General features: G+C 38.0%; 1 protein-coding gene across 1 annotated transcript in view; it reads left to right on the top strand.

Moving 5' to 3' along the window:
• Nucleotides 1–26,735, top strand: part of TRPM6 (transient receptor potential cation channel subfamily M member 6) — a 138,644-nt gene that overhangs the window by 48,325 nt on the left and 63,584 nt on the right. Inside the window, exons 7-18 of the mRNA XM_032635982.1 lie at nt 1,064–1,235; nt 5,775–5,943; nt 7,016–7,139; nt 9,411–9,483; nt 9,603–9,703; nt 12,736–12,870; nt 13,947–14,000; nt 15,828–15,968; nt 18,227–18,361; nt 20,150–20,430; nt 21,784–22,012; nt 26,019–26,171. Coding sequence (XP_032491873.1) covers nt 1,064–1,235; nt 5,775–5,943; nt 7,016–7,139; nt 9,411–9,483; nt 9,603–9,703; nt 12,736–12,870; nt 13,947–14,000; nt 15,828–15,968; nt 18,227–18,361; nt 20,150–20,430; nt 21,784–22,012; nt 26,019–26,171 — 1,767 coding nt within the window. The remainder of the gene's footprint in view (nt 1–1,063; nt 1,236–5,774; nt 5,944–7,015; nt 7,140–9,410; nt 9,484–9,602; nt 9,704–12,735; nt 12,871–13,946; nt 14,001–15,827; nt 15,969–18,226; nt 18,362–20,149; nt 20,431–21,783; nt 22,013–26,018; nt 26,172–26,735) is intronic.

The raw sequence follows: 26,735 nt of genomic DNA on the forward strand, positions 1-26,735 counted from the left end.
TTAAACCCGTGTCCCCTGCATTGGCAGGCAGATTCTTAACCACTGCACCACCAGGGAAGCCCCCATTATTTCTTTAAAGCCTCACAGCAACCCTCTGCTATAGGAATTATTATCATCACTTATACATGAGGAAAATAAGCCTGAGAAAGGAAGCAGGTGTTACCCAGAGTTAAAGTTAGAAGGTAGAAGAGCCTAGCCTTAAACTTGGGCCCTTTGACTCCAAACACAGTTGGCCTTCCCTATTTGTGGATTCCGCATCTGAGGAGTCAACTGACAGTGGATCCTAAGGATTCAGCCGACCGCGGATCCAGGGGATACTGAGGGCCGACTGTACTGCGCCATTTTATGTAAGGGACTAGAGCATCCGTGGATTGTGGTATCTGCGAGTGGTCCTGGAACTAATCCCCCACAGGTACCAATGACCGTACTGTTCTCTCCTCTCTAAAAACAAATGAGAATTGGAGTAGCTTATGGAAGAATCAGCAAATATTAATAAAGATCTGGATATTTTATATTGAATGAATGAATGCATCTCCATTTACTTTTCACTTCATTTGGAATACGAGAAAAAATAATCAGTGTCCAAATATTATTCTGGAATAGCTCTATTAAAAGGCATAGTTTCTGGATAGTGATGCAGTCTGTGTACCAGTGCAGATCCTTGAACTGTTTTTTAATGATCTGAGACAAGGTAAGTACAGAAATTGAAAATAAATATATGGAACCATTTTTAGCCACGTGACGGTGCTGTGACATCCAGGCATATGGTGAGCGTGCTTATCTTGCAGTGTGTGCGAGTGTTGTTGAACTTGTGAGTCTCGTGTAGTACAAGCCGCATACTAGTCATGCGTTAGGGGACTACCTATCTGTCCATAAAAAAATAAGAAATAAGAAAACTGAAATTGATTCTTCACCGCAGATAGCTTGAGAAGCACTGCTCTTGGTAGCAAGTACCACTTTTTGACCTGGACAGGAACTCTGTAGTACATAGACAGGCCTTTGGAGCAGTCGGCCTGGGAAGGATCTCAAGCTCTGACCGTCTCTTGTCCTCGCTGTCTCGCAGGTGGTGTGCCTGTACCAGACTCTGGGCAACCCCCTCAGCAAACTCACCACACTCAACTGCATGCACTCCCACTTCATCCTGTCCGATGATGGCACCGTGGGCAAGTATGGCAATGAGATGAAGCTCAGGAGGAACCTGGAAAAGTACCTCTCTCTGCAGAAAATACACAGCCGTGAGTACCACAGGGGCTCAACCAACAGGTCCTGGCTGGGGGCCTTGCTGTGGAGCAAAGTGCTCCATTGCCATCTGTACAGGGTAGAGAGGTCCAAGCCGGCCCATGCCTTAAGTTAACACCTGTGAACCCTCAGTGAGAAGAAAGCAGGATATGAAATTGTGGGTGACAGAAGAGAGGAAGGGATCTTGTGGGACAGCAGAGGGGAGGTGTCAGAGTGGAGACTTTAGCAGAGTCTCTGGGAGTCCTTAGGCTTGGATGGATAGAGGGGAAAAGTAGAGAAAGAATTGATTTGGGAATGTGGATGGCTGAAAAGCCGAGAAGAGACTAGCCTGAGAAGAGCGGGCTATGAGCCTTGATAGTCAGGGAAGATGACATTTCTAGGTGGGTGTGGCGGCTTCAGTCAGGGAAGGGGTTGAAATCAGGACTTTTAGAGATAGAGACCTTTGAAGGTTTGCTGTGGCATGCTGGCAGTGGTGCTTTGGTAGTGCCTAAGGAGGAGGAGTGGGGGGCAAAATCAGTGAGTGTCCTTGGGTGGAGAGGTGGGAATCCTTAAAGGGAGGAAGAGGGCTGGATGCTGCCTGGAGAAATGGAGACTCTGCCTCCAGGGCAACGGAAGGTGGCCCCTGGCTCTTTTGGTGAGTTAAATCTTCCGCAGACTACTCCTGCCCTTTAAGCGGAGATGCCAGGGAATAGGAAGATTCTCAGGAGGCTCGATCTTCTTCAAACCTTTGACTTTGGGCTGGAAAATGCTGAACATCCTTTGAGTTTTTGGCCCAGATTCCCTGAAGCAGCAGATGTAGTGAGGTCGGATGGATCAAAGCCCTATTTATTGCCTGTGACCTTGGGCAATGAAATTAACATCTGTCAAATTGTTCTCTTGATACAAGACAGAAGAAACTGTCTACCTGTACCTTTTGTTGTGAGAATTAGAGGAGATAAAATATGTTAGGTGTGCTCAGAATAGTATTGGGTACATAACATGTCCTCAACAAATGTGTTTCTTTCTTTCCTTTTATTCTCCTTTGGTACAGGGGGTCGTCTGCTGGTTGGGGTGGGGGTAGAGAGAGGGACTCTGGGAATTGTTGCCAGTCATTTAGAGCTTAGTGTGAATGAAGTTTGGAGGCTTATTTAGGTCAGGAAGGGGGAGAGAGGAGCAGGTATGTGGTCCTCTACAGGGTGGGGGTGGCTAGTGGGGAGGGACACCCACAGAGGAGTGGAGAAGGAGGGCAGGTCAGAGATTGCCCTGAAGGAGAGTCCCTGAAGTGAGGGCCCTGCAGGGCTCTGAAATGCCAGTTACCTGAAATGTCCTGTTGCCTTTGATGACCTGGGCTCACCACCTGTGCTCAGGGATTCTGTGCAGCGCTATTATGTGTGTCCCAGGAGAGCAAAGTCTTTCTTAGTCTTTCTTAATTACTGCTGCTTCTCCGTTTGTGAAAACAGCCCTGATGAATGAAAAGAGCCCCGAGCTTGCATATCGCCATATGCCATTCTACATTTCTACTTTCAAAGTCCTTAAAATTTAGGATTTATTGGGAGGGTTTTGCTGTCCGTGGAGAGAGAATGTGGAGTCAATTTCAGTGGATTGGTAATATTTATTATTCTATGGAGAACTGACAGGAAAACAGCAAAAACAATAAACCACTTACACACACGCACACACATACACACACGCATGCATGCCCACACACAAGAAAGAAAGAAAGGAAGGGAGGATGGAAGGAAAGAAGAAAGGAAGAATAAAAGAGAGAAAGGAAAGACAAATGAAAACAGACCCCAACAAGCCCAAAATTCTTAGGTATCAAAGCTGATCTTCATACCTCCTGTGCTCACTAGGGAGGCTTTCTGCCATATTTGTGTTTGTCTTTGATGTGGTTATAAATGGATTTACTTGGATGGAATGACAATAATTAAATATTTTCTTGATTTCTTTCATTTCTTTTCAACCGGGCTTCTTGGAGTCCCTGGCAAATCCTTGATGTTCGCAGAAAGCAATTACCAAAAATAAGAAAAAAAAAAGGATGCCTTCATAAAATTGCTGTAGAAATCCCTTTGAAATGTGGCCAATGTCAGTTCTTGTTCTGTAAGCCTCTGAGGATGGAAAGAATAGGATCAGCTCTGTATGTCTTCGTAATCCAAGTCTTGGTGGAGAAGAGAGCCCTTTCCTGGGATGCCTATTCTAAGAGCCTTTCATTGGAGCTGTAATGTTATATTCCTGCCTAAACTGGGAGCCAGGAGTAGAGGCAGCTCTCTCATGAGATTTGTCAGCAAAGAACTTCACGATTTTTTTTAAACAAATTTAATTAGTAGCATCAGTAAGATCCTTTTTGTAGAAAACAATCATAAATATATTTATTTTTGTGAGGATTAGTTATTGCTTTAAAAAAGATGTATCTAACAGAAATTTAATTATTTTCCCCTCTCCTGCAGAATACCCTTACTGATTTCTTTTTCTGATGATAAAAGTGTTACATACTCTCATATTCAGATAAAGAAAGAAAACATAGAAGGAAGAGATAGCTTTCTGTAATCTTACTATAAAAAATAACCATTGTTAACTTTTTCACCTGTATGCTTTCAGAAATTTTCTATTTACACACAGAGCAACATTTAAAAATGAACACTGGGATCATATAATATCTTTTGTAGCCTTCCCTCCTCTTCCACTAAACATGGATGTATTTCCATATCAGTAAGCATATCTGAGCACATATTTAATGACTGCATAGTATATCATTATATAGGATATGAGATTCTCTTTAAAAATTGTTTTTTCCATCCGTTTCAGTAATTCTATAATTAATGGCATTTTCATCTAAATTTTCTTCTATTACTTTTATGCCTTAATAAGCCATCGTCACCATTTCATTTAGCTTTTACAGGACAATGTTGTTAAAAGAACCCTATGACTATCAAATGGTGTATCTTACGTCCGATTTTTAGTGATAGGGAGAAAATAATAAGGAAGTGGAGATATGTGGAATAGGAAAGAAGTATAATGTCAAAGCCGTTAAATAGACTGAATGAGATATTTGGATGCCTGCTACGAGGCCCACCCTTAACATCTGTGGAGTCAGGACAAAGGTTACACATGGAAACCCACATACTATTTGTTTAAATATTTAAAAGCTTTAAATCAAGCTAACCAAAAATAACAAGAGAATAATGTTCAATCCTTTTACTTTTGTACATGTAGCAGGAAGGCCAGGTTTGAGGTCAGAGTCCTGGATTTTTGGGAGTACTGAGCCAGAACGTGGAGAAGAAACAGAACTAGCACCTTGGCCCCTGGCCTACAGGTCACTCTCTGCTTCTCTTCCCACCTTTGGCTCAATCTCACGATGTCCAGGCTTCACACACGTCAGCTGGACACCCTAGCCTATATGTCCAAGCTCTATCCACTTCTCTCCTACTCCCCAAAGCTGCCTCTGACTTTGACAAGTATATTCCTGGGGCAGAGGTTCAAGCAGCCCCTGGAAGCAAGAATTTTGGGGTCCTGGGCAATCTAGTAAGTAGGAGAGGGAGCACAGGCTTTCCTTGGACCTTGACCCTATAGACTCCTCACTGTGAGGGGAAGGACATGGCCAGAGGAGGGCGCTGTAGAACATGGGGCTCAGAGTAAAGTCCAGTGTCTCTCAGGTGCGAGCATGGTGTTGCCTGCCAATTTTCCTTCTCTTGGGGAAAAAAAAAATTGATTTAAATATATCAATACACATGTTGTGTAAAAATTAAATCAAGTAATAAATCTATAGAATAAACAGTCAGCATTTCCCCAAATCTTCCCCTCTCTTCTTTACTATTAATAATTTGATATATATCCTTCCAGAGTTTTCTGGTTATTTATGGAACATGTTATAGATATGTGCATATGTATATATAAAATATATCCCCATATATATGGTTTTAAAATTTTAAATAGGATTTTAAATAGGATCGTACTGGGCATATCATTCTGTAACTTTTGTTCACTTAGTATCTTTTTAAAAAGAATGACTCCACGGTCTTTCCTTTTTTATTGTCTTCCTCACTTTAATAAAGTAATATGTAGTCTTATAAGAAAACCGAATAGTGAAAAATGGAATAAATTGAAATATAAAAGTCTTTGAGGTTTACCCATCCCATCTTATTCTTAGAAATAACCACTATTCAAAGTTGATTGAACTGGCAAAAGTTTGATTATTTTTGGAGATGAGTGATGGATACATTGGGATCCATTATATCATCCTGTTTTCTTTTAGATATGTTTGAAAATTCCAAGATAAAAAGTTAGTTTCTTGAAGACTACTACTTATTTTTTAATTACCAAAAGCCTTGAGGTAACTTTTTAACTGGGAGAAGATGCTCTCACCATATTTGTGTTACTTTTATTTAAAGTCCAAGCTTCTGGCTTGGCCTTGAACTAAGCAAGCCTGAGTCAAAGAAGAGAGAATGGCTAGTGCAAGTAACAAATGTATGTGGTAATTGAAAGACTTGTGTCTGGTAATCAGAATTGCTGATGGGGTTCCTTTGTAACAGTTTGATATTGTTTGTCATCTGAAATAGGCTCAAGACAAGGAGTGCCTGTGGTGGGGCTGGTGGTGGAAGGTGGTCCCAATGTCATCCTCTCAGTGTGGGAGACTGTGAAAGACAAAGATCCAGTGGTGGTGTGTGAAGGCACAGGCAGGGCTGCCGACCTCCTGGCCTTCACCCACAAACACTTTGCAGATGAAGGGTGAGTTGTTGAGTCTTCATTTCTGAAAGTATGCTCTTTATTCTTCCATTTTAGTTCTTTAATTTCTGCTTTCATGTAGGCTGGATATCCTTAGAGGACAGAGACTGGAATTCTCTGGATATCTTAGAGGACAGAGGTTGAGACTGGAATTCATTTTTCAGTGGTTTTTGTATTTATTAAGCAACACCAGAGTGCCCTCCAGTGATGCAAATTGCTATTAGCTTAGCTGAAGAATGGCTGGCCTCTAACAAGGACCTTGAGCCCTGTCTGAGCTTAGGGAAAAAGGATTTCCAGGGAGAGTGAGGGAGGAGACCACTGTGGCCCCAGATCACCTTTAAATTCAATTGCTGTTAGTAAAAATAGCAGAAATTGGGGAAATCAACATCCTGACATTTTTGTCGCATATGTTGTACTTAGTTGAAGTTTTGACTCTTTTTCCTTTTTAAACAAGGAGTTTCAAACAAGTTGAAATTCTATCTTTATGAGACCTTAGAGATTATTTAGTGGGTTCTCTGTCCATCCCTATACACATTGTGATTCTTCCAATTTCGAAAGCGTGGTATTTCTGCCAGGTGAGTAAATACAGTGCGTACAAACTGAAATGTGGACCCCACTCATTTACTTAATAAATATTCATTCACTGCTTATAATTTCTCTCTGACAACTCTTCTCTTAAGTTTCTTTCCCCTTTCAGCCCTGCTTCCACCCCGTACCCGCTTCCTCTTCTATTACACCTCTCTCTTTTGTTTTGCAGTGTCAGATTCTTTAAGTATATTATGCCCGTAATTTCTGGAGATTCACAGCCCCTTGGAAATCTGTCAGCTCGAGAACCCTGTCCCACGTGCATTCTTCCCAGGAGCATGGCAGATCAGTCCATTCTCTCTTTCAATTCAGCCTTCTCCTGGTGCTGCTGCTTCACTTTCCTTCCCATTCATTTATCTCTTGGCAGTACTGTCCATAGAAACCTTCTCCATCACGTGGGACAGACATAGGGATGTCGTACTTGTGCTGATGTTTCTGGCTTGTCCCCTTCTCTGCACTGTGTCAAGTCATGACCATTTCTCTCTCCCAGGACCCTGCGTCCTCAGGTGAAGGAGGAGATCATCTGCATGATTCAGAACACTTTCAACTTTAGTCTTAAACAGTCCAAGCACCTTTTTCAAATTCTGATGGAGTGTATGGTGCACAGGGATTCTGTGAGTATGATGAGTTGATGACTCAACTGACTTAAAAAACGCTCATGTTCAACAATTGTGATATTTATTTTCACAAATTTTTTTTTTCATTTCTTACTTGATTATATATAGCTCTACAGAACTTGGCCTTTAAGTTGAGTAAACGTGACTTCTTGTTTCCTCCCGCCCTCCAACCATGCTTCATATTCCTGACCGTACCTGGGAAAAAGCACTTAGACAATATAACAGTATTACAGAAAAGTGATTGAATTTAGTGAAAATTACATGTAAATATTTTCAGAGGGTAAAGGAACAGCTCCATGTCTTAAATAAACTCAAGTCTGCTGCCTTAGATGACTCTATCACAGTATCCTCAGTATGTCCTATAGGAGATCTTTGGGGATGCACTGGACAATGGAAATATGTGAAACTCTCAGGTGAAAAATAGAGGCCACGAACTTTGGGCTATGAACACAATATAGATTAAGGAAAAGATTTTAGTGTTTTAGGGTACTTTGATCAAAATTTTTATCAGTGATTTGGATAGTATGTTGCTGACAGTTACATTAAATATGCAGATATGTCATAACATAGCGATCTTTCCAGAATTTGAAGGCTGGACCAAATCATACAAGATTTTGGTAATATTAAAGCACCTTCCCCCAAAAAACCGATTGAACAAGTTCAGTCTAGACTAAGCATGGCTAAATAGATGTGAAAAACCCTTTGGGATTTTGGTTGACCTAGTAACAATGAAAATAACAGCCATGTCTGCAATTAATGGTGTGCTTTCCAGTATATTTTTTCATGTGAAATAGCCCCATGAGTGAGTTCAATATGGCAGTGATTGTTTATTTCAGTTTCAGAGATAACGTAGCTGAAGCCTAGAGAATTTAAGTGATTTGCCCAGAGTCATGCAGTTATGAAATAGTAGAACTGAAACTGGAGCTCAGAGTTGAAATCTTGTGCATGGTCTATTACATTTTATATTCCCCACAATAGTCAGTAGGTTAAGAAAAGGATATATTAAAGGGATCACCCTTATATTTGTCTCCTCCTGTCATCAAGGAGAGTAACCAAGGAGCAGTGTAATAATCAAGAGGGAACTAGAGAAGGCAGCTAAGGGTTTGCATGTTACAGAAAGGTTCTCCACTCCTGCACAGTTGAGGTTGATTTTATCCAGGCACATGGGGGGTGCTGTTAGGTCGAGGGGCTATTAGCATGAATTGTAGAAGAATTCTATCTTTATGAGACCTTAGAGATTATTTAGTGGGTTGCTCTCATCTTGTGGGTGAGGAACCTGAGATGCAGTGGTTTTAAGATATTTACCCAAGACTGACTTAGTTAGTGGCATATCTGGGGCTAGAACTTGGCAATCTTGGCTCTTTTTTGTTGAACAGGTCCCTTTACTATATATTTTCATCTGCAAAGATTGAGATACATTCATTAACAGGAGAAGACCTTTTATAATCATAAATAATGTCCTTATTTGTCTTAAAAAAAAAAATCAGTCACGTGCCAGGATGCACCGGAGGCTTTGACGTTGTGAAGGCTTTCTTCACTGTCCATTGTACTTGCTCACTGGGTGCGTTGTAATTGCCTCACTTGTTTTATGACAAATCCTTGAGGATTCATTTCTCGTTAAAAAGCAAACGTCTTGGGCTTCCCTGGTGGCGCAGTGGTTGAGAGTCCGCCTGCCGATGCAGGGGACGCGGGTTCGTGTCCCGGTCCGGGAAGATCCCACATGCCGCGGAGCGGCTGGGCCCGTGAGCCATGGCCGCTGAGCCTGCGTGTCTGGAGCCTGTGCTCCGCAACGGGAGAGGCCACAACAGCGAGAGGCCCGCGTACCAAAAAAAAAAAAAAAAAAAAGCAAACGTCTTAGTTTCTAAAGCTAGGTGAACAGAAGGATCTCATTTCATATTCTTTCAAAATGAGGAATGGTTTTCTTTACATGAGGAATTGACACTGAGTTTCTTTCCATTATAGCACGTGAATAGTAAATTAATGCAGTAATGTTCTTTCATGCATGTTTCCTCTAAGATACTTGGAATTTTTCAGTTTTTTTTTAATCCCCTGAATGTGTACAATTTGCCATTACCCTACTTAAAAGTTTTCTCTCTTATTAGTAAAAAATAATAATAATAATAATTTTTTTAACTCTGTGATTTTTGACATTAATGATGAATGTTTCACTTAATTCATTAGCTCAAGAGCAAATCTTGTGGGTACTTTTGAAAGCATTTCTTTGCTAGTCCCCAAAATGTATGGCTTTCTGTTTTTCAACTGTTACAGATTACCATTTTTGATGCTGATTCTGAAGAGTCACAGGACCTTGATTTAGCAATCCTAACAGCTCTGCTAAAGGGTGAGTGTCTAAATAAGGTTACAGTTGTTCCTCCTTCCCTCTTTTCACATTCTGTGGCACTGTGTGCTTTTTATGTTGATATTATAAACAGAATATGTGATTCCTTTCTTTTACCCTAGGCACAAATTTATCAGCATCAGAACAATTAAATCTGGCAATGGCTTGGGACAGGATGGACATTGCCAAGAAACATATCCTAATTTATGGACAACATTGGAAGGTATAATGAAGATGAAGTTATTTGGAAGACCTGTGTTGTGTGTTGGTTTGTTAGGGAGGGACAAAAGAGAGAACTGGAGGAGAGATAGGTTGCTTTGGGGACGGGTGTGGGGGTAGGGTAGCATCTCTGATGCTGGGTACACACCATCGCTAAGACATTTCTCTCATCTACTTTGCCTCCCTGAAAACATTTTTTCCTCTCGCTCTGCAGCCTAATTGAAGCTGACAAAGGAAGTCGGGGGAAAGACAGATGGAAGGATTTTTAATTTACTTTTTGAATGGGCAGATTTTTATATTGTTATTCAAAACTTAAAGTTGATCTTATTTTTTTGCATTAAAGTGTAATGCATGCTCACAATAGGAATGAGTGAAAACAGAGAAAAGCAGGAAGAAGAAATATTACTCATAGTGCTAATGCTAATCACTGTTAACATTTCATTTAAAAAAAATTACAATTGTGACCAGACCATAGGTCTATTAGTTTGGGGTTGAACTAATTTGTGAACATTGTTTAAAACATCAAATGGTACTAAAAAGCTACCAAAAAGACAGTAGTTCCCTGCCCTGCTAATCACTAGAGCCAAGCACTTTTGACATTTTTGGACTGTTCTGACGTTTATAAATCTCCATATTTCTAAATAATAAGTCATATTGCTGTTTTCTGATTAATTTTAGAGAGCTCTTAACATTTCTGTCTGTGCCCTCCCTGCTGCAACCTGGACTGGTTGCCTGCTATTCCTGGTGCTGAGCTGTCATCCTTCATCATCTTGGAGATTTCCTCCTTTGTTAGAACGCCTGTTTTCTGTATCCCCTGTTTTCCTCTTTCTTGGTTTACTCCTTTATTTGATGATGTGTATCTTGCAGTAACTTCCTGAGAAAGGGAGTATGGGAGATAAAAATTTTGAGGCCTTATATGTTTGGATATATTTTAATTCAAGGTGGAGCTCATTTTCCTAGAGAATTTTGAATGCTTAGCTTCCAGCACCCAGCAGTACTGTTGAGAAGTAAAAATCGTTCTCTTTTCTGATCCTTTGTTTATGACCATTTCTTTCTTCTCTGGGAGTTTAAAAAAATCTTCTCTTGTTCCAGTGTTCTGAGATTTCACAATGATGTGCGTCATTATGAGTCTTTATATCCATTACACTGGGCACTTGCTTTCAACTTGGCAATCATGTGTTTCCTTTCTGGGGAGTTTCCTCCCCTGTTTTCTCTGCTCTCATTCAGGAATTTTATCATTTAAATGTTAGACCTGTGGACTGCTCCTCTAATCTTATCTTTTCCTCTTATCTTCTATATCTTTTCTTCGGTAGATTTCCTCAAGTTTAATTTTTCACGCCTTGTATGTAGCTTTTTGTTTCTGGTAGCATATTATTAATTCCTGAGAGCAAATTTGTTGTCTTTTTATTTTTTTAATTTTTAGTTATTTATTTTCTTTTTGTGGACATGTGTTTTTATTTCTCTACGAGTGAATTGCTGGGTCATAGGGAAGGTGTACATGTACTTTTTTTGTTTTTAATAGATCTTTACTGGAGTATAATTGCTTCTCAATACCGTGTTAGTTTCTGTTGCACAACAAAGCGAACCAGCCATAGGCATATACATGCCCCCATATCCCCTCCCTCTTGAGCCTCCCTCCCACCCTCCCTATCCCCCCCCTCTAGGTTATTGCAGAGCACCGAGCCGATCTCCCTGTGCTACGCTGCTGCTTCCCACCAGCCAACTATTTTACATTCGGTAGTGTATATATGTCGATGCTACTCTCACTTCGCCCCAGCTTCGCCTTCCCACCCCGTGTCCTCAAGTCCATTTTCTATGTCTACCTCTTTATTCCTGCTCTGCAGCTAGGTTCATCAGTACCAGCGTTTGTTTTTAAATTCCATATATATGCGTTAGCATAAGGTATTTGTTCTTCTCTTTCTGACTTACTTCACTCTGTATGACAGACCCTAGGTCTTAGCATCCTGAATACAATATCTTCTTTTGTTTTTTTGAAGCTATTAATGATAGTTCTTCTGAAGTTTTCTTCTTCCTGTATTGTCTGATTCCTCCTGGTTGACGTTTTTTGGTCTGTTTGTCCTGGACTCTTTGTTTAAATGTGGAGGAAAGAAAGCTCATTAGAAATTCTGAGGCTGTAGATTTGGGCTTCACAGTAGGGTGATCTGGCTGCCCTCATTTGTTGGGGAACCTGAAGTGTTAGCATATTCATATATTTTCTCTTGTATTCATCACAATATCAGAAAGAAATCCTCCAATCTCCTGCTTACAAGGTAAAGCCTTGTTCCTATTGTTATGGAAATCCATAGGGGAAGATGAGTGGGAAGGTCCCAGTGTTGGCAATTTATGCTGCCAGAATTCTGTGGCATAGATTTTGTTTGGTTCTTGACTTTTTTTCCAATTTCTAGGGACTTCCATTTTTTGGCTTTTTGGGAACTGCTAAGTCAATTACCATTTCACCATCTGCTTTTCAACTTCTAAAATGTTTCACTCTTGACCTCCTTGTTCTTGTGGATTCATTTCTTTAAAAAAAAAACACAAAAAGACAAAAAAAACCCTTTACTATAATTTTAGTGGGGTTTTAGGTAGGAGTAAAAGTAGATGAGTGTGTTTAATTTGCCATTATACCCAGAAGTCGGATATAGTTTAAATGGGAACATGCCAAGTTACCAAAAAACAAAAAAGAAAAAGGAAAAGAAGCAGAAGGAAAAGAAGGAAGGGAAAGAAACCTTGGATTTTTATTAGAATTGCATTAAATTCAAACATTAATTTGGGAAGCATTGAGATCTTTACCACAGTCAGTTTTCTCATCCAAGAACACATTTTTTCAAGAGGTCTTTTATGCCTTCAGTTTACCTTTTGTTATTTCTTCACTTAGGTCCTGAACATTTCTTAGTAAGAATGTATTTTATGATTATTTTGTCTGTATAGTTTTATTTCTTTAAATAACTTTAAAGACTTTAGTTAACTTTAAATAACTTTAGTTATTTCTACTTTCTTAATTTCTCTATATCTCTTATTTATTTCTGCCCTCTGAAGCCTGGCTCGCTAGAACAAGCAATGTTAGATGCTTTGGTGATGGATCGAGTGGATTTCGTGAAGCTCTTAATAGAATATGGCATGAACCTCCATCGCTTTCTTACCATCTCCCGACTGGAAGAGCTCTATAATACAGTGAGTACTGGAACGTTTCATTAGTCACCTCCTTAAGATTTATTTATTAATTAGCTTAACACTTAGCTTAAACTATATCTTGAATGTTCAAGTCTCCTTCAATGTTCATGTACAAAGATAGCTTATAGAGAGACAGACTTTTCAACCAAAGAAGAAACTTTCTTACCAAATCCATTGTATCCTATAGTCATTTCTGTGTTTCCCATTTTAATTAATTATACAGAATAGAAGCATAAACTAATTTAAGAAAATAGGATAGTAAGACCATAATTAAAGCCAAAGATGTGAATAAGAACAAATTGCTTTTATTGAGTAATTAGAAGCATTTCAACCTAAGGACACTTAAAATTTTGTTCCTGCAATTTTCCTATGTAAACCTTTTATTGAAATGAGACTGGCTTACTCCTTGTAAAGACACCAGTTGCTTAAGCCAAGCACCCTTCTTGAGATGTCCTTCCTTGCCTTTGAATCTTACCCTTTCTTTAAAGCCCTGTTCAAATCTTATCTTCTTGATTATTCCAATTCACGTATTATAGTGCCCCTATAATACAGATTATTTGCCACTCTTTTGAACATACCTATCTTCATATTATTGGTTATTTTTGGTGTAAGTCCCACTCTCTTCTATTAGATTGTAAAAATTCTATGAAGAAAGTAATTTTATTCTTCATCGAATCCCTCAGTAGCTTGAATGAACGTAGTAAGTATTCAATAAATATTTGTTGGTAGAATATAATTGTGTGATGAAATTTGTAATTGTGTGATTTATATATAATAAAGAATAGTTACAGATTAGTTAAAATTTATTTCTGCCTCTTGCCACACAAAGTTAATTAAGGCCTTACTTCCTAGATACATACATCTTGCATTGAAAAATATTTTAATCTAATCACACCTTCTCTTGGGAAATACCTGCCTTAGAATTAATTTGGCTTAAGCTTCAGTACTAAAGATGTTGAAGAAAGTTTTCAGTATTCTGGATAATTTATGAATTCTGAAATAAAGGTTTTTTATTTCTCCCTAGCACATGGTAATTAAAAGGTAATTAAAATTCTTCCTTTTGTTCTTTATTACAGAAACAAGGACCAACCAACATGCTCTTGCATCATCTTGTCCGAGATGTAAAACAGGTAACCTAATTATGAAGGTGTACACATTTCTTCTGATATTGTCTTAGCTTTGTGGTGAAGTGTTACCAGATTTTGCTTTGTAAAATGTAGACTTGGATTTTCTAGTAAATTACCTACCTTCTTTACCTGTGACTCTGAACAATTTCATAACCAAACCACACTCATATTTTTTCTTGTAATTTGTGTTTTAAAAGATTTGACCCACCAAGTAAGTGGCATTAGCTAATAATTATTTTCTCGTATAAAACATGAATTGGAGACATAGAAACTTCCAAGCAAAATTTCAGCTTAACATGATACAACAGTATTGCCAATGATGATAATAATACCTGCTGAAAATAGAGAAACTTCCTGGTTCTGTTATCTTTATTGAAGGACTGGTATGTGATTCCCTTGTTTTTGTTCTTGTTTTGTCTGTTAGTGATAACTCTGGGGCTCTCACTTCCTTGGTGAGTCTAAGCATTGTTCTAGGGAACCAGGATGGATCCCACTGGTCTATACCTTTGCTAATATTTTGCTCACGGTATTCTCATTGAACTTTGAGTTAAGTCAGACTTAAAATCATCTCTGATCCCCCATTAATTACCAGAACTTTCCAGCTTTAACTGACTTTTTTTTTTGCCTTAATTCTGAAGTCTAATATCTTGATGGAGAGAGTGTGGGCTTTCTGATTATGTTGATTTGGTGGGAGTAAAAGGACTGGAGGAAGACATTTAGTTGGCAGATTAGCAGTAAGCAGAAGTGTCCATGGCGATGTAAATTTACTTTGCATTGATTTATGTTGGGTCAAAATGATGTTCCTTAGATTATCTCCTTAAACTCTGATTCTGTCATGGTAAACTGAAGAAAAGGGAGAGAAATAGCTAGATATGTGTTTAACTAGCAGCAAAATGAGAGCGTGATTTGTGTCCCTTGGAAAAAGTGAATTATGAATGTGAAAGAGATAAATTATTTGCATTTATTTATATCTGTAACCTTATTTGTTGTTCAAAGCTTTGGGAACATTGTTCACAATCTGTTCATTTCAAAGATCTTGTTCAGCACTCTGTGCCTTTAAAAGTGTGCTATGAATGACAGTGCAGAAGTAACACTTATGAAGAGGCACTGTGGTGGCCTTTAAGGGGTCAGAGCAGTTTTCATTTGGCCTAAGGCCCATGTGCTTGGAAACCTGCTACTCAGGCCCCTAGCAGCCATGACGCTGGTCTTGGCACAACCTCGTGTTTTGAAATCTCATTTTGCTCTGCCGCTTCATGTTCCTTATTTCTATGTGTTCTACTTCCTTTCCTATTCTTGTTTTGTGTATGATTTGGTCAACACGGTGCAAAGTGTTACAGCCATTTCAATAGAGAAGCTTAAGATTTAACTTAGTGTTACTTTTGGACCCTCCAGCATATTCTCCAGTGATTATACTTTTGTTGTAGTGGTTCTGTCATTTCCAGCTAAAAACAATCTTTTGTACTCTCTTTAAATGTATTTTATTCTAAAGTGTGTATATGCATGAGAGAGAAAAAGAGAGGAAATGAGCTCTTAAAAGCAGGCATTCCATGTCTATGAAACTGAAAACATCTTAAGGCTAAGTGTTTTTTCCCATTTGAACAACCAGGTTGTATCAGTAGCTGCCATATTAAGTGATCAGTTGTTTTTGTTCTTGTTCTAGTTATTAGTGATAACTCAGGGGCTCTTCCTTCATTTGTGAGTCTTAAGCATTGTTCTAGGGCTGAAGAGTGAGTCTCCCTCTTTGCAGTTTATTTGGTTATGTTCTAGTGACGTGGCAAAAGGGATAGAAAAAGAGAACTGACAGTTACGTGTTACATGTTTTTGTTTCAGCATGCCGTTCTCTCAAGCTACAGAATAACGCTGATTGACATTGGACTGGTGATAGAATACCTTATTGGTAGAGCATATCGCAGCAGCTATACCAGAAAAAATTTCAGAGCCCTCTACAGCAACCTCTACAGAAAACATAAGGTAGCATAATTGAAAAGTACCCTAGTAAAATTAAGGATTCCTAGGAGTTATACTTTTAGAAAAATGGCTCGGGAAGTTTAGATGGGAAGAGCTTCCAAAATGGACATGCTGTTTATCGACATTTATTGAATGTCTGCTGCATGTAAATTACTGTGCTAAGTGCTGGCATGCTGGCCTGGGATGGACATAAAGATCAGGAGTTTAGAAACTTTTAAAGGAAACAGATTTATGAATAACTAGCCACAATACAAGACAGGATATAATATGTGCCGTATTGACACAGAAGTATGTGGTGAGAAGTATTAGAGGGAGAGATGACCGGTTCTTTCCTTATCTTTCTTTATCTTTTGAAAATACAGAAGTGGAAAGCTTAATAGGATTATATCTATAACTCATAATAGTACATAGCCTGGAGATGACAAACTTGGAACAAGTCTCTAGGGGTTATATTGGAAGATGCATGCAGAATGTACCATGTGAAAATACATATTATACGTATTTTATTTTCTATCATATTTTTGAAAGTCTAGGCATGTAAAATTAGAGTTGCTGGTTAGTTGATTAGCAGAGAAAACATTGCTTGTTTCTTAAAATTGCCAGTACAGATCAGTAAACTGAAGAGCCTAGTTCTTATTAGGGGATAATGAGAGTGTTAGAAAAGGTAGTTTGGGGCATTTTTGGCTGAGAGAAGAGCGGGAACAGTTAAGGGCACAGTGCTGTGAACACCAGGGTATGGTTTTGCAGTGACAAGGAGACCTTTGTCACTGGACAAGTGCCAGAAGGTTGTGAGGGATGACACTGGAAAGATACTTTGGGATAAGATCACATGAAGAGTCTAGAATATCAAGCTACTTTTGACCTTTATTTTTAAAGAATGATGTGAAGTGAAAACCCAGCTTGGCTTTAAGGGATGAGAAAACAAAACAGAAAGAAACCCAACTCTCAAAGAGAAAATGTTCTTTATTGGCATTTCACAGGCATAGGGATACACTTGAGGTATCAATGCCCTCAAGTAAACAAAATATGCCTTGCTCTGAGGTTACCAGTGGCAGGTATAGGACTGACTGTGACCTTGGTGCAGCCCAGTGGGGAGCATGCTAGGCAGGTTCCTCTAATGCCCTTTCTGGAAATGGGTAGGAAATTGCCCATTTCTCTAATTATTTTCTAGTGAAGAAGTACAGAGTTTATTGTGTTTCCTAGTAAATTAGATCGTAGCGGTTAACGAATACATGGTTTGGAGTCGGAGAGATCTGGGACTGAACCTTAGTTTTGTTCATTAGTAGCTGTGTAATCTTGAGGGAGAAACTTAACCTCTCTGTGTGTCAGTTTCCTTATCTTTAAAATGGGAATAATAATATAATACCCCTTTCATAAATTTATCAAAAGGATTAAATAAAATAATACCTAGAATAGCCAGGAAAACCCATATTCCTGGTACATAGAGGGTATAGAGTAACTTAATACTAATAGTCATTATGATTATTACTAGTGATACTATTAATTCTATATCACAGTAATAATAATGATAATAATTTGAGTAGTTTCTTTAAAAAGTTAGACCCCATTACTTCTACATCTAACTTATATCTGTAAAACACAAACTAAAAATAAATAAATAAAGTACAAATAAAATAAATAAATAAATATTAATAAATAAGTAAAATAAAGTTCAAAGTTCCTGATACGGTTTGTATTGGGAATTTTATGTCAGTCCCTTTAAGAATGCTCTCGTTTGTTTTTGTTTTTCATTGATGACAGCTTCATGCTGACAAGCAATTAATTATGTTGTTATTGGGCCTAGCCACTGGAATTCCAGTAGTGATATAACACCTGGAGAAATTCTGTAACTTTCTAACTGAAGCTTAACCTTGGAACTGTTTGTGAATGGGAACTTTTTCTTATCAGAACTGTGAATCTTCATTGCCTATTCTGAACTTGTTTCAGGTATAGAACATCGATTGATTCTAATGGAATTTCCACATAGAAAAGGAATGCAGATATATGATAGGGAGCAAAAGAACATGTTCTCTAAGATGTTAGGAAATAAGAGTGTGCTTAGTAAGAAGGGGATCGTGAGAGGCTCTTGTTGGAGGAGTAATTAACTACTGATCTTGGATGAGAGACAGAACCATTGGATATTTGATAGGACACAATATTATATTTGTTTTTATTGTCTAGAAATAAAATGTTAATTGTTACCACTATAATCATCTTTTCCCCTTCTTGTTTTATTTTAAAAATAAAATAACATATTCCAGCAAGTGACCACTTTTGCTCAAAGCCTTCCCCAGACCCCTCTTCACCGAAGATGCCGCTCAGGAAATAGAAATGAATCTGCAGAAAGCACACTGCACTACCAGTTCATTAGAACTGCCCAACCTTACAAAGTCAAGGTACCAGTTACTTATTTTAGATTTGAAAATAAAATTGTCCTTAAAGACTGAGATCTTTTCTTCATTTAAATTTTGAGAATGGGGAATACAAATAGAGGGATCATTTACAATTACTATAAACAGATGGTGCAAGTCAAAAGCATAATACAGGTGTCCTCTAACAATAATGAGCAAACGCCCAGGACAAGCAACGAAATGATTTGCCGGGGCTGGCACCTCAGGCTGCCTTCCTTGTTCCTACCTCTACCATGTCCAGATGTTGACTCAGGAAGGCAGTCCATGGGATGGTACTAAAAAATAGAATTATTAGCCCAACATTGCACCCTCCTCCTCCTTTCCCCAAGGCTAATTGGAGGTGACTGTTTCCTTCTCCTTTCTTTTCTCTGACACTGCCCTCTTGCATCTTCTTTTTTCCCTTTTGAAGCTTTCTAAAAAATAATTTTGGCCTAATGTTACAGTATGACAATGATAATGTATTTATGACTGTGTGTGTGCATGTGAGTGTGTGTGAGCAGTATTATGCCCCCCCTCCCTTTACTACCTCAATCCCACTTTCCTCTGGGGGTGAATGCTTTTGTTAAGAGTTTCCATATAAATGGTTCCTATGTTGGCTGAAAGAGGTTTGCTTTTTATAGCTCTTAGAATGAAAAGATATTTCATAAAATTACCGTTGGTCATAAAACATGAACATAAATTCCCTTCATTTATAGAAATAGAGGAAGCTTGTTACTATTTTTGCTGTGATCTCCTTTAATTAAAAAGAATAAGCTGTGACAAAGTGAGAGGGTGTCATGGACATATATACACTACCAAATGTAAAATAGATAGCTAGTGGGAAGCAGCCGCCTAGCACAGGGAGATCAGCTCGGTGCTTTGCGACCACCTAAAGGGGTGGGATAGGGAGGGTGGGAGGGAGACACAAGACGGAGGAGATATGGGGATGTATGTATATGTATAGCTGATTCACTTTGTTATAAAGCAGAAACTAACACACCATTGTAAAGCAATTATACTCCAATAAAGATGTTAAAAAAAAAAGAATGATTATTGAATCTTGTTATTTGCCAGGCATTAGTTTGGGCACTTGGTTGAATTTGAGAGGCAGGTGTGTTGGAGAAGATATAATTATGACTGAGAAATGGTCCCACCCTTCCTCCCAAAATAATAACCACAGTGCAGTACGATGAGCATCGAGAGAGAGATACATACGAAGTGATATAGAAGACTATGGGGGTTAGAATGGTTTTTGAGATGATCTGTAAAAGGTGGTTTTACCAGGTAGAGAATAGTATTTCATTATTACCTATTACCATCATTAGGGGAATATAGTCAGAATAAAGGAAAGCAAAATTAAAATCAATCTATTTGTATGAATGTTGGCAACACTAGTTGCCATTTTTCTAAGAGGAAGATAATGAATCTATTTGTAAGGTAAGGTTAGAGTTCTTTTTTTAATAGTTATCGTTTATCTCATGTTATTTCAGCCCATTTCCTTGATAAATTGAAAATTGTTGTATAGTTAGTGGCTCTATTCCAAAGGTATAGTGTTTTAAGTTGTGTTAAGTGAACTTAAGGTATCTCAGCCTAGGGACCCTGGAATTATTAGATGCAACAAGAAATGGATTAAAAAAGGCCAAAATTTTGGTTTCTGATTTATAAAGTTCTATTATTATTTCCATCTCTTTTTGGTGATTTAAAAATATTTTTAAGATACCCGATGTGTTTTGTCAGGTAGAACATCATGCATTTGAGTATTTGGACACCCATTCCTATTTTGTATTCTAACAGGAAAGGTCTGTAGCCCTTCATAAATCAAGGAAGAAGTCAAAAGAAGAACAGAATATATCAGATGACCCCGACTCTACTGGCTTTATTTATCCTTATAATGACCTGCTGGTTTGGGCTGTGCTAATGAAAAGGCAGAAGATGGCCATGTTCTTCTGGCAGCACGGAGAGGAGGCCACAGTCAAGGCAGTAATTGCTTGTATACTGTACCGAGCAATGGCCCGGGAAGCCAAGGAGAGCAACATGGTTGATGATGCCTCAGAAGAGCTGAAAAATTACTCAAAGTAGGAGTTCTCCCTTTACCTAATATTAACATCGACAGTTCTTAGAATGGTTAGACATGTTTATCTCCCTCAGCTTAGAATTTGTAAGATGAGTGGACTTGTAAGATGTGAACTTGTAAGAAGTGAACTTGTAAGATGAGTGTGGTTCATGGACTCTCCCATAAATAAGGGTCTTGAGGTATTTTAAGGACTAAAAGGAAGAGAGGTGGCCTTCAAGTCAGGAGACTTGGGTTCTAGACCTATTCCAGCTCTTTACTAATTGTCAAATCACTTGACCAGACTTCGGGACTTTAGTTTCTTCACTATAAAATGTTCAATGAATGATTTTGGAAGTCCCTCCTAACTCTCAAACTCTTTGATACTAAGTTATATTAAAATTTGTTCTTTAAGTGCCGCTCAGGCAGGAAAACAAATATATTATGTATTAAATTACCAGAGAGTGATGGTAGAAGATAGAAAAGTTAGAAATGTTTTGATTTTTTGATTTACTAAAGCATTGTAATAGTAGGGAAAGCAAGCAAGCTAGAGTTAATAGAAACTAATTTATCATTTTGATTTAAAAAATTCCAGAGAATGACAGTGTCTACTTTTTAGAGAAAACAACCTCCAAGAAGATCACCTGGGGGTGTCTCCAGGTCTAGTTTCTTACTTAAGTCATCTGTGTATTTTGTAAAATCTTTAAATTTATTTATTTATATATTTATTTGCTGTGTTGGGTGTTTGTTGCTGCGCGTGGGCTTTCTCTAGTTGCCAGTGTGCGGGGGCTACTCTTCGTTGTGGTGTGTGGGCTCTAGGTGCACAGGCTTCAGTAGCTGTCATGCAGGCTCAGTAGTTGTGGCACACGGGCTTAGTTGCTCTGCGGCACGTGGGATCTTCCTGATCCAGGGTTCAAACCTGTTTGAGCCTGCATTGGCAGGCAGATTCTTAACCAATGCACCACCAGGGAAGTCCCTAAAATCTTTAAAAAAAAAATAAAAGGAGTGGCGAGCGGAGTTTCTACAGTTTTTCCTTAAATGCTAGTTCAGTTTTTGAACAATCTTTTCTGTCAAAAAATTCTTTATTAGGTACTATCAGGGAGCCCCACATCAAGCCATACACAGCTTGCTTTGTGGTGTGGATTCGCTTCTCCCCGTGGATAGCTCAGGCACTCCTGGTGGAAACCCTCTAGTTCTGTTCTTTTAAGAAAGGCAGAACAATCCATCTCCTGAGCAGCAATCCCTTTTAAACAGTTTCTGCATTTTACTGTTCCCTCTTTTGTCTTGGTCTTTTCTGAGTCTCATATCTAATCTTTTTTAATGTTTCTGGGGCTCTCACCTGCATTTATTTTTGCCACTCACCACTGTGTCATTGCAGACAGTTTGGCCGGCTTGCCCTGGATGTGTTGGAGAAGGCATTCAAACAGAATGAAAGAATGGCCATGAAACTGTTGACCTATGAACTCAAGAACTGGAGCAATTCTACCTGTTTAAAACTGGCTGTTTCTGGAGGGTTGAGGCCCTTTGTTTCACATACTTGTACCCAAATGCTACTGACAGATATGTGGATGGGGCGTCTGAAAATGAGGAAAAACTCTTGGTTAAAGGTATATTTACTTGCTTTATAGAGTTTAACGTTAGTTTAGTCTATACTGTTGAGGTCTATACTCTTGAGTTCATTTTTCCCTTGCTCCAGAAGATTACCTTCAGGAAAACCAGTTAATGTCTTTGATTCTCACAGATGAGCTGAGATCTTCACAGTGGAACCTCTGACAATTACTTTATCTCCCACTACCACAGTTTCTCTTAAAAAATGGGCATAATTGTGCCAGCTCCATCCATCACAAAGGCATACTCATGAGAAGCTGGTTAAAAGAAGTTAAAAGAATGTACAAACATAAACAAGATTTCGTTATTAGTAAACACCATTGCCTCTGATAATTATAAGAGAAGTAAATGAGACTTCTTAGTGAAAATTTTCTCAGCTTAAAAATACTAACTCATGATAAACGAAATAAAATTAACAATTTCTGTTGTTGCGTTCATCTAATGTGATGTTTCAGGAAATAAATGGCTATTTTATAAAGCTTCCCTCAAACACATTTGTTCACACCACTATCTCCAAATTTTTCTATTCCATTATGGTTTAGCCTCATCTTTCATCTTGAATTATCAAGAGTAATTTAGTTAATTATTAAAGGCATTTAATTTTTGACATCAAACCTAAGCCTAAAAAGCTCTAGGTTATGGTCATGCTTAAGAAGTACATAGCTTATGAAACAGAAAAAATGGGAATGAAGCATGATCATTAAGAGCTACACAAGGTTATAATTTATATTTTAATTTTATTCTCCTTAGAGCTCTTAAAGGTATGATGTGTCCCAAATAGAATGACTGTTTTTAAAAACATTTTTTTGGTTGGCAAACTGTAGAAAACACAAACAAATAAAAGATATGACATAAAATATATAAAAGAGCTTGTACATTTTAATTCCACTAATGATATTGTGGAAACGAGGAATGTCAACCAGAAATTATTTCACATGGATTCCTCTTTAACAAAATATTGGAGAAACAACAATTGTTTCTAGAAGTTCTCCTTTGATCTGTTTCGATTTCAGCCTTGGAAATGATGAAGCAGAGATGTAAATGGGTCCACCTCTAGCTGCACAAGTGCTGGCAATAACTCTTTTTAAATGTTCAGAGAGTGAGATGCGGGTATAGATAGCTGGGATTTTGAGAAATAATTTTCTCCATGGCTCTGTCCTGTACATACTTTAGTTGAATAGAAATCCTTGTTACTGAGAACTTAATAACTTTGTGCTCCTCGTATACTTTATTTTTATATCATCCATGCCTGGATCCTAATTCCTCAGTGCTTGGCTTGTGAGTTTTGGGAACACTTTTGCAAATGTAAAATGTCCTGGTCAGACTAATTCCATGTGGATGAAGACTGGAGGAAGACCTTGTAGAGTTTTATGTGGAAGGGAAAACTCATTTAAGTGCTTCTGTAGAATAGACTCTGACCTATTAGTTGGAAATGGAATATTGATTTTATTGAATACTGTTTCACAAGCCAATTGTTCTGCAACGGTCAAGGGCAAAAGAATGTGGAGCCTTTTCAGGAATTGGGTTAGGAATTAATTAGTGTAATATTGTCATTGTGCCTGCTAACTATGGTGTTTCCAGACCTGGAAGATTGCATGTATTTTGGATTCTACATCCGAAAAGAAAACAAGCACACCAACAAACCAATCCTATCAGACTGGGAAAAGTCCAGAGAACCTTCACAGGAAATCAAGCTTTAAAACAAAACAACAAATAGACATTTCTCCGAAGAAGATATACAGATTGCCAACAAACACATGAAAGAATGCTCGACATCATTAATCATTAGAGAAATGCAAATCAAAACTGCAATGAGATATCATCTCACACTGGTCAGAATGGCCATCATCAAAAAAATCTAGAAACAATAAATGCTGGAGAGGGTGTGGAGAAAAGGTAACGCTCTTGCACTGCTGGTGGGAATGTAAATTGATACAGCCACTATGGAGAACAGTATGGAGATTCCTTAAAAAACTACAAATAGAACTACTATACGACCCAGCAATCCCACTACTGGGCATATACCCTGAGAAAACCATAATTCAAAAAGAGTCATGTACCAAAATGTTCATTGCAGCTCTATTTACAATAGCCAGGAGATGGAAGCAACCTAAGTGTCCATCATTGGATGATTGGATAAAGAAGATGTGGCACATATATACAATGGAATATTACTCAGCCATAAAAAGAAACTAAATTGAGTTATTTGTAGTGAGGTGGATGGACCTAGAGTCTGTCATACAGAGTGAAGTTAAGTCAGAAAGAGAAAAACAAATACTGTGTGCTAACACATATATATGGAATCTAAGAAAAAAAAAAAAATGGTCATGAAGAACCTAGGGGTAAGATGGGAATAAAGACACAGACCTACTAGAGAATGGACTTGAGGATATGGGGAGGGGGAAGGGTAAGCTGTGACAAAGTGAGAGAGTGTCATGGACATATATACACTACCAAATGTAAAATAGATAGCTAGTGGGAAGCAGCCGCATAGCACAGGGAGATCAGCTCGGTGCTTTGTGACGACCTAGAGGGGTGGGATAGGGAGGGTGGGAGGGAGGGAGACGCAAGAGGGAAGAGATATGGGAACATATGTATATGTATAACTGATTCACTTTGTTATAAAGCAGAAATTAACACATCATTGTAAAGCAATTATACTCCAATAAAAACGTTATAAAAAAACAAAACAACAAAAGGTCATTTCAGCATAAAAAAAATGAAGTCGACAAGGACATGACTTTAGTTTCTTTAATCACGAGTGGTATATAGTCTGGGTTAATCTTACCTTTATTCACTGAATCCCAGAATACTAGGCCTAATTTTAGCTCGAAAGAGATAATGTTCACCAAGATGATTGTCACAATATTTAGTAAATCTTCTAAACTCTTTACCCTGAAAGGCTGATACAGGTTGAAGATAAAAATTCTTTTGAATAGACTATAAATAAATTCATGAATGTTAGCAATAGAATGAAAAAAATCATGGATGTCTAGATTTCTATCTTTGTTGGGTTTTACTGGCAGAGAAAATATATGTGTGATGGGAGATGCATCTAACAGAAGGTGACTTGGTATGTTTTTATATTGTTGATTTTATAATATGAATAAATGTTCATGTGTTTTATATGATAGTAACTACTTAGTGGCTTTAAAGAATTATTCAAGCAATATGCTCATTGGAAAAGAATACTTCTCACTGCCGTGCCTCTGGGTATTATAACATAAAACAGTGTGGTATATGTATTTTAAACTTTCAAATGCATATATGTATATGCATCGTATTTTTTAATTTTTTAAAATGGGATTACACTGTGCATATTATTTTATAACTTGCTCTTTTTAGACTTAACAATATAACTTTCATTATATTCAGAATTGCTTTTGTCTTTTCAATGATTGAATAGTACAGTTGTCTCTCAATATCCACAAGGGATTGGTTCCAGGACCCCTCAGGATACCAAAATCCGTGGATGCTCAAATCCCTTATATAAAACGGTGTAGTTTTTACATATAACTTTTGCATCTAGATTACTTATACTATCTAATACAATTAAATGCTATGTAAATAGGTGCCAGTGTATGGGAAATTCAAGTTTGCTTTTTGGAGCTGTCTGGAATTTTTTTTTTTTTTTGATCCACACTTGGTTGCGTCTGTGGATGCGAAACCCACGGACATGAAGGGCTGACTGTATTCCACTGTTAAGTTGTCCCACATCAGCTCTCCCTCTGTAGATGGACATTCAGGTTGACACTAATTTTTGCTACTACAAATAGCCATGCAAAGAACATCCGTATCTACACATGCTTGGATTCATGAGTATTTCTGAGGGAGACACTTCTACAATTGGAATTCTCGAGTCGGAAAGTATGTATACAATCAGGATATCCACTGAATTGGGGATGGAGCTGACATTTTATATACACCCGAATCTTAACTTTATTTGGATCATACTTGTGCCTTGTATAAACCCCACTACTTACTTTGTTTTCTTTTCTTTTAAAGATCATCATCAGTATTCTTTTCCCACCCACCATTTTGACATTGGAATTTAAAAGCAAAGCAGAGATGTCACATGTTCCCCAGTCCCAGGACTCCCAGTTTACGTGGTATAATGGTGACCAGAATGCCAGCGCTCCCAAAGAAAGTGCTTGTCTGGTTAGTGCAATATCATAATGAACTAGGTTTTCATAGCATTGACGGCACACAAACATACACGGACACAAAGCTTATTTATTTAACAAATTATTTAACAGTCTTAATCATATTATAGTAAGGTCAGGTATAGCGTGTATGATAGTTCTAATTAACCCCCATATGTTATTAAGCAAAATATCCTATTTCTGCCAAAATCAAAGACTTTATTATGTCTTGAAAGCTGCTTAACTTCTCATTTTCCTTTGTGACTAGTGGAATAAATAGACTTACTATTTCTCTAAAGCTACAATAAGGGATGCCTCATATCCTTAAAAATCTTTATTTAAAAAAATGCTGGTTTAAAATGTACATTGATCTTCACTCTTTCACACCACAGTTTTTTCATTTGTTATATCCAGTGAGTTTGAATAGTTTTCCTTGAGTTCCCAGATGTATACTCTTTCATGGGCAACTTGAGCTGCTTCCATTGCAGCTTCACTGGAGAGTCTCCAATATGCTGTCTGGGCATATATTTTTTGAATTTTATGATTCAACTTGGATCACTGCTGATACAGTTGTCATTTA

This window comes from Phocoena sinus, chromosome 6 (assembly GCF_008692025.1).
Source record: "Phocoena sinus isolate mPhoSin1 chromosome 6, mPhoSin1.pri, whole genome shotgun sequence".
Classification (NCBI taxonomy): Eukaryota; Metazoa; Chordata; class Mammalia; order Artiodactyla; family Phocoenidae; genus Phocoena; species Phocoena sinus.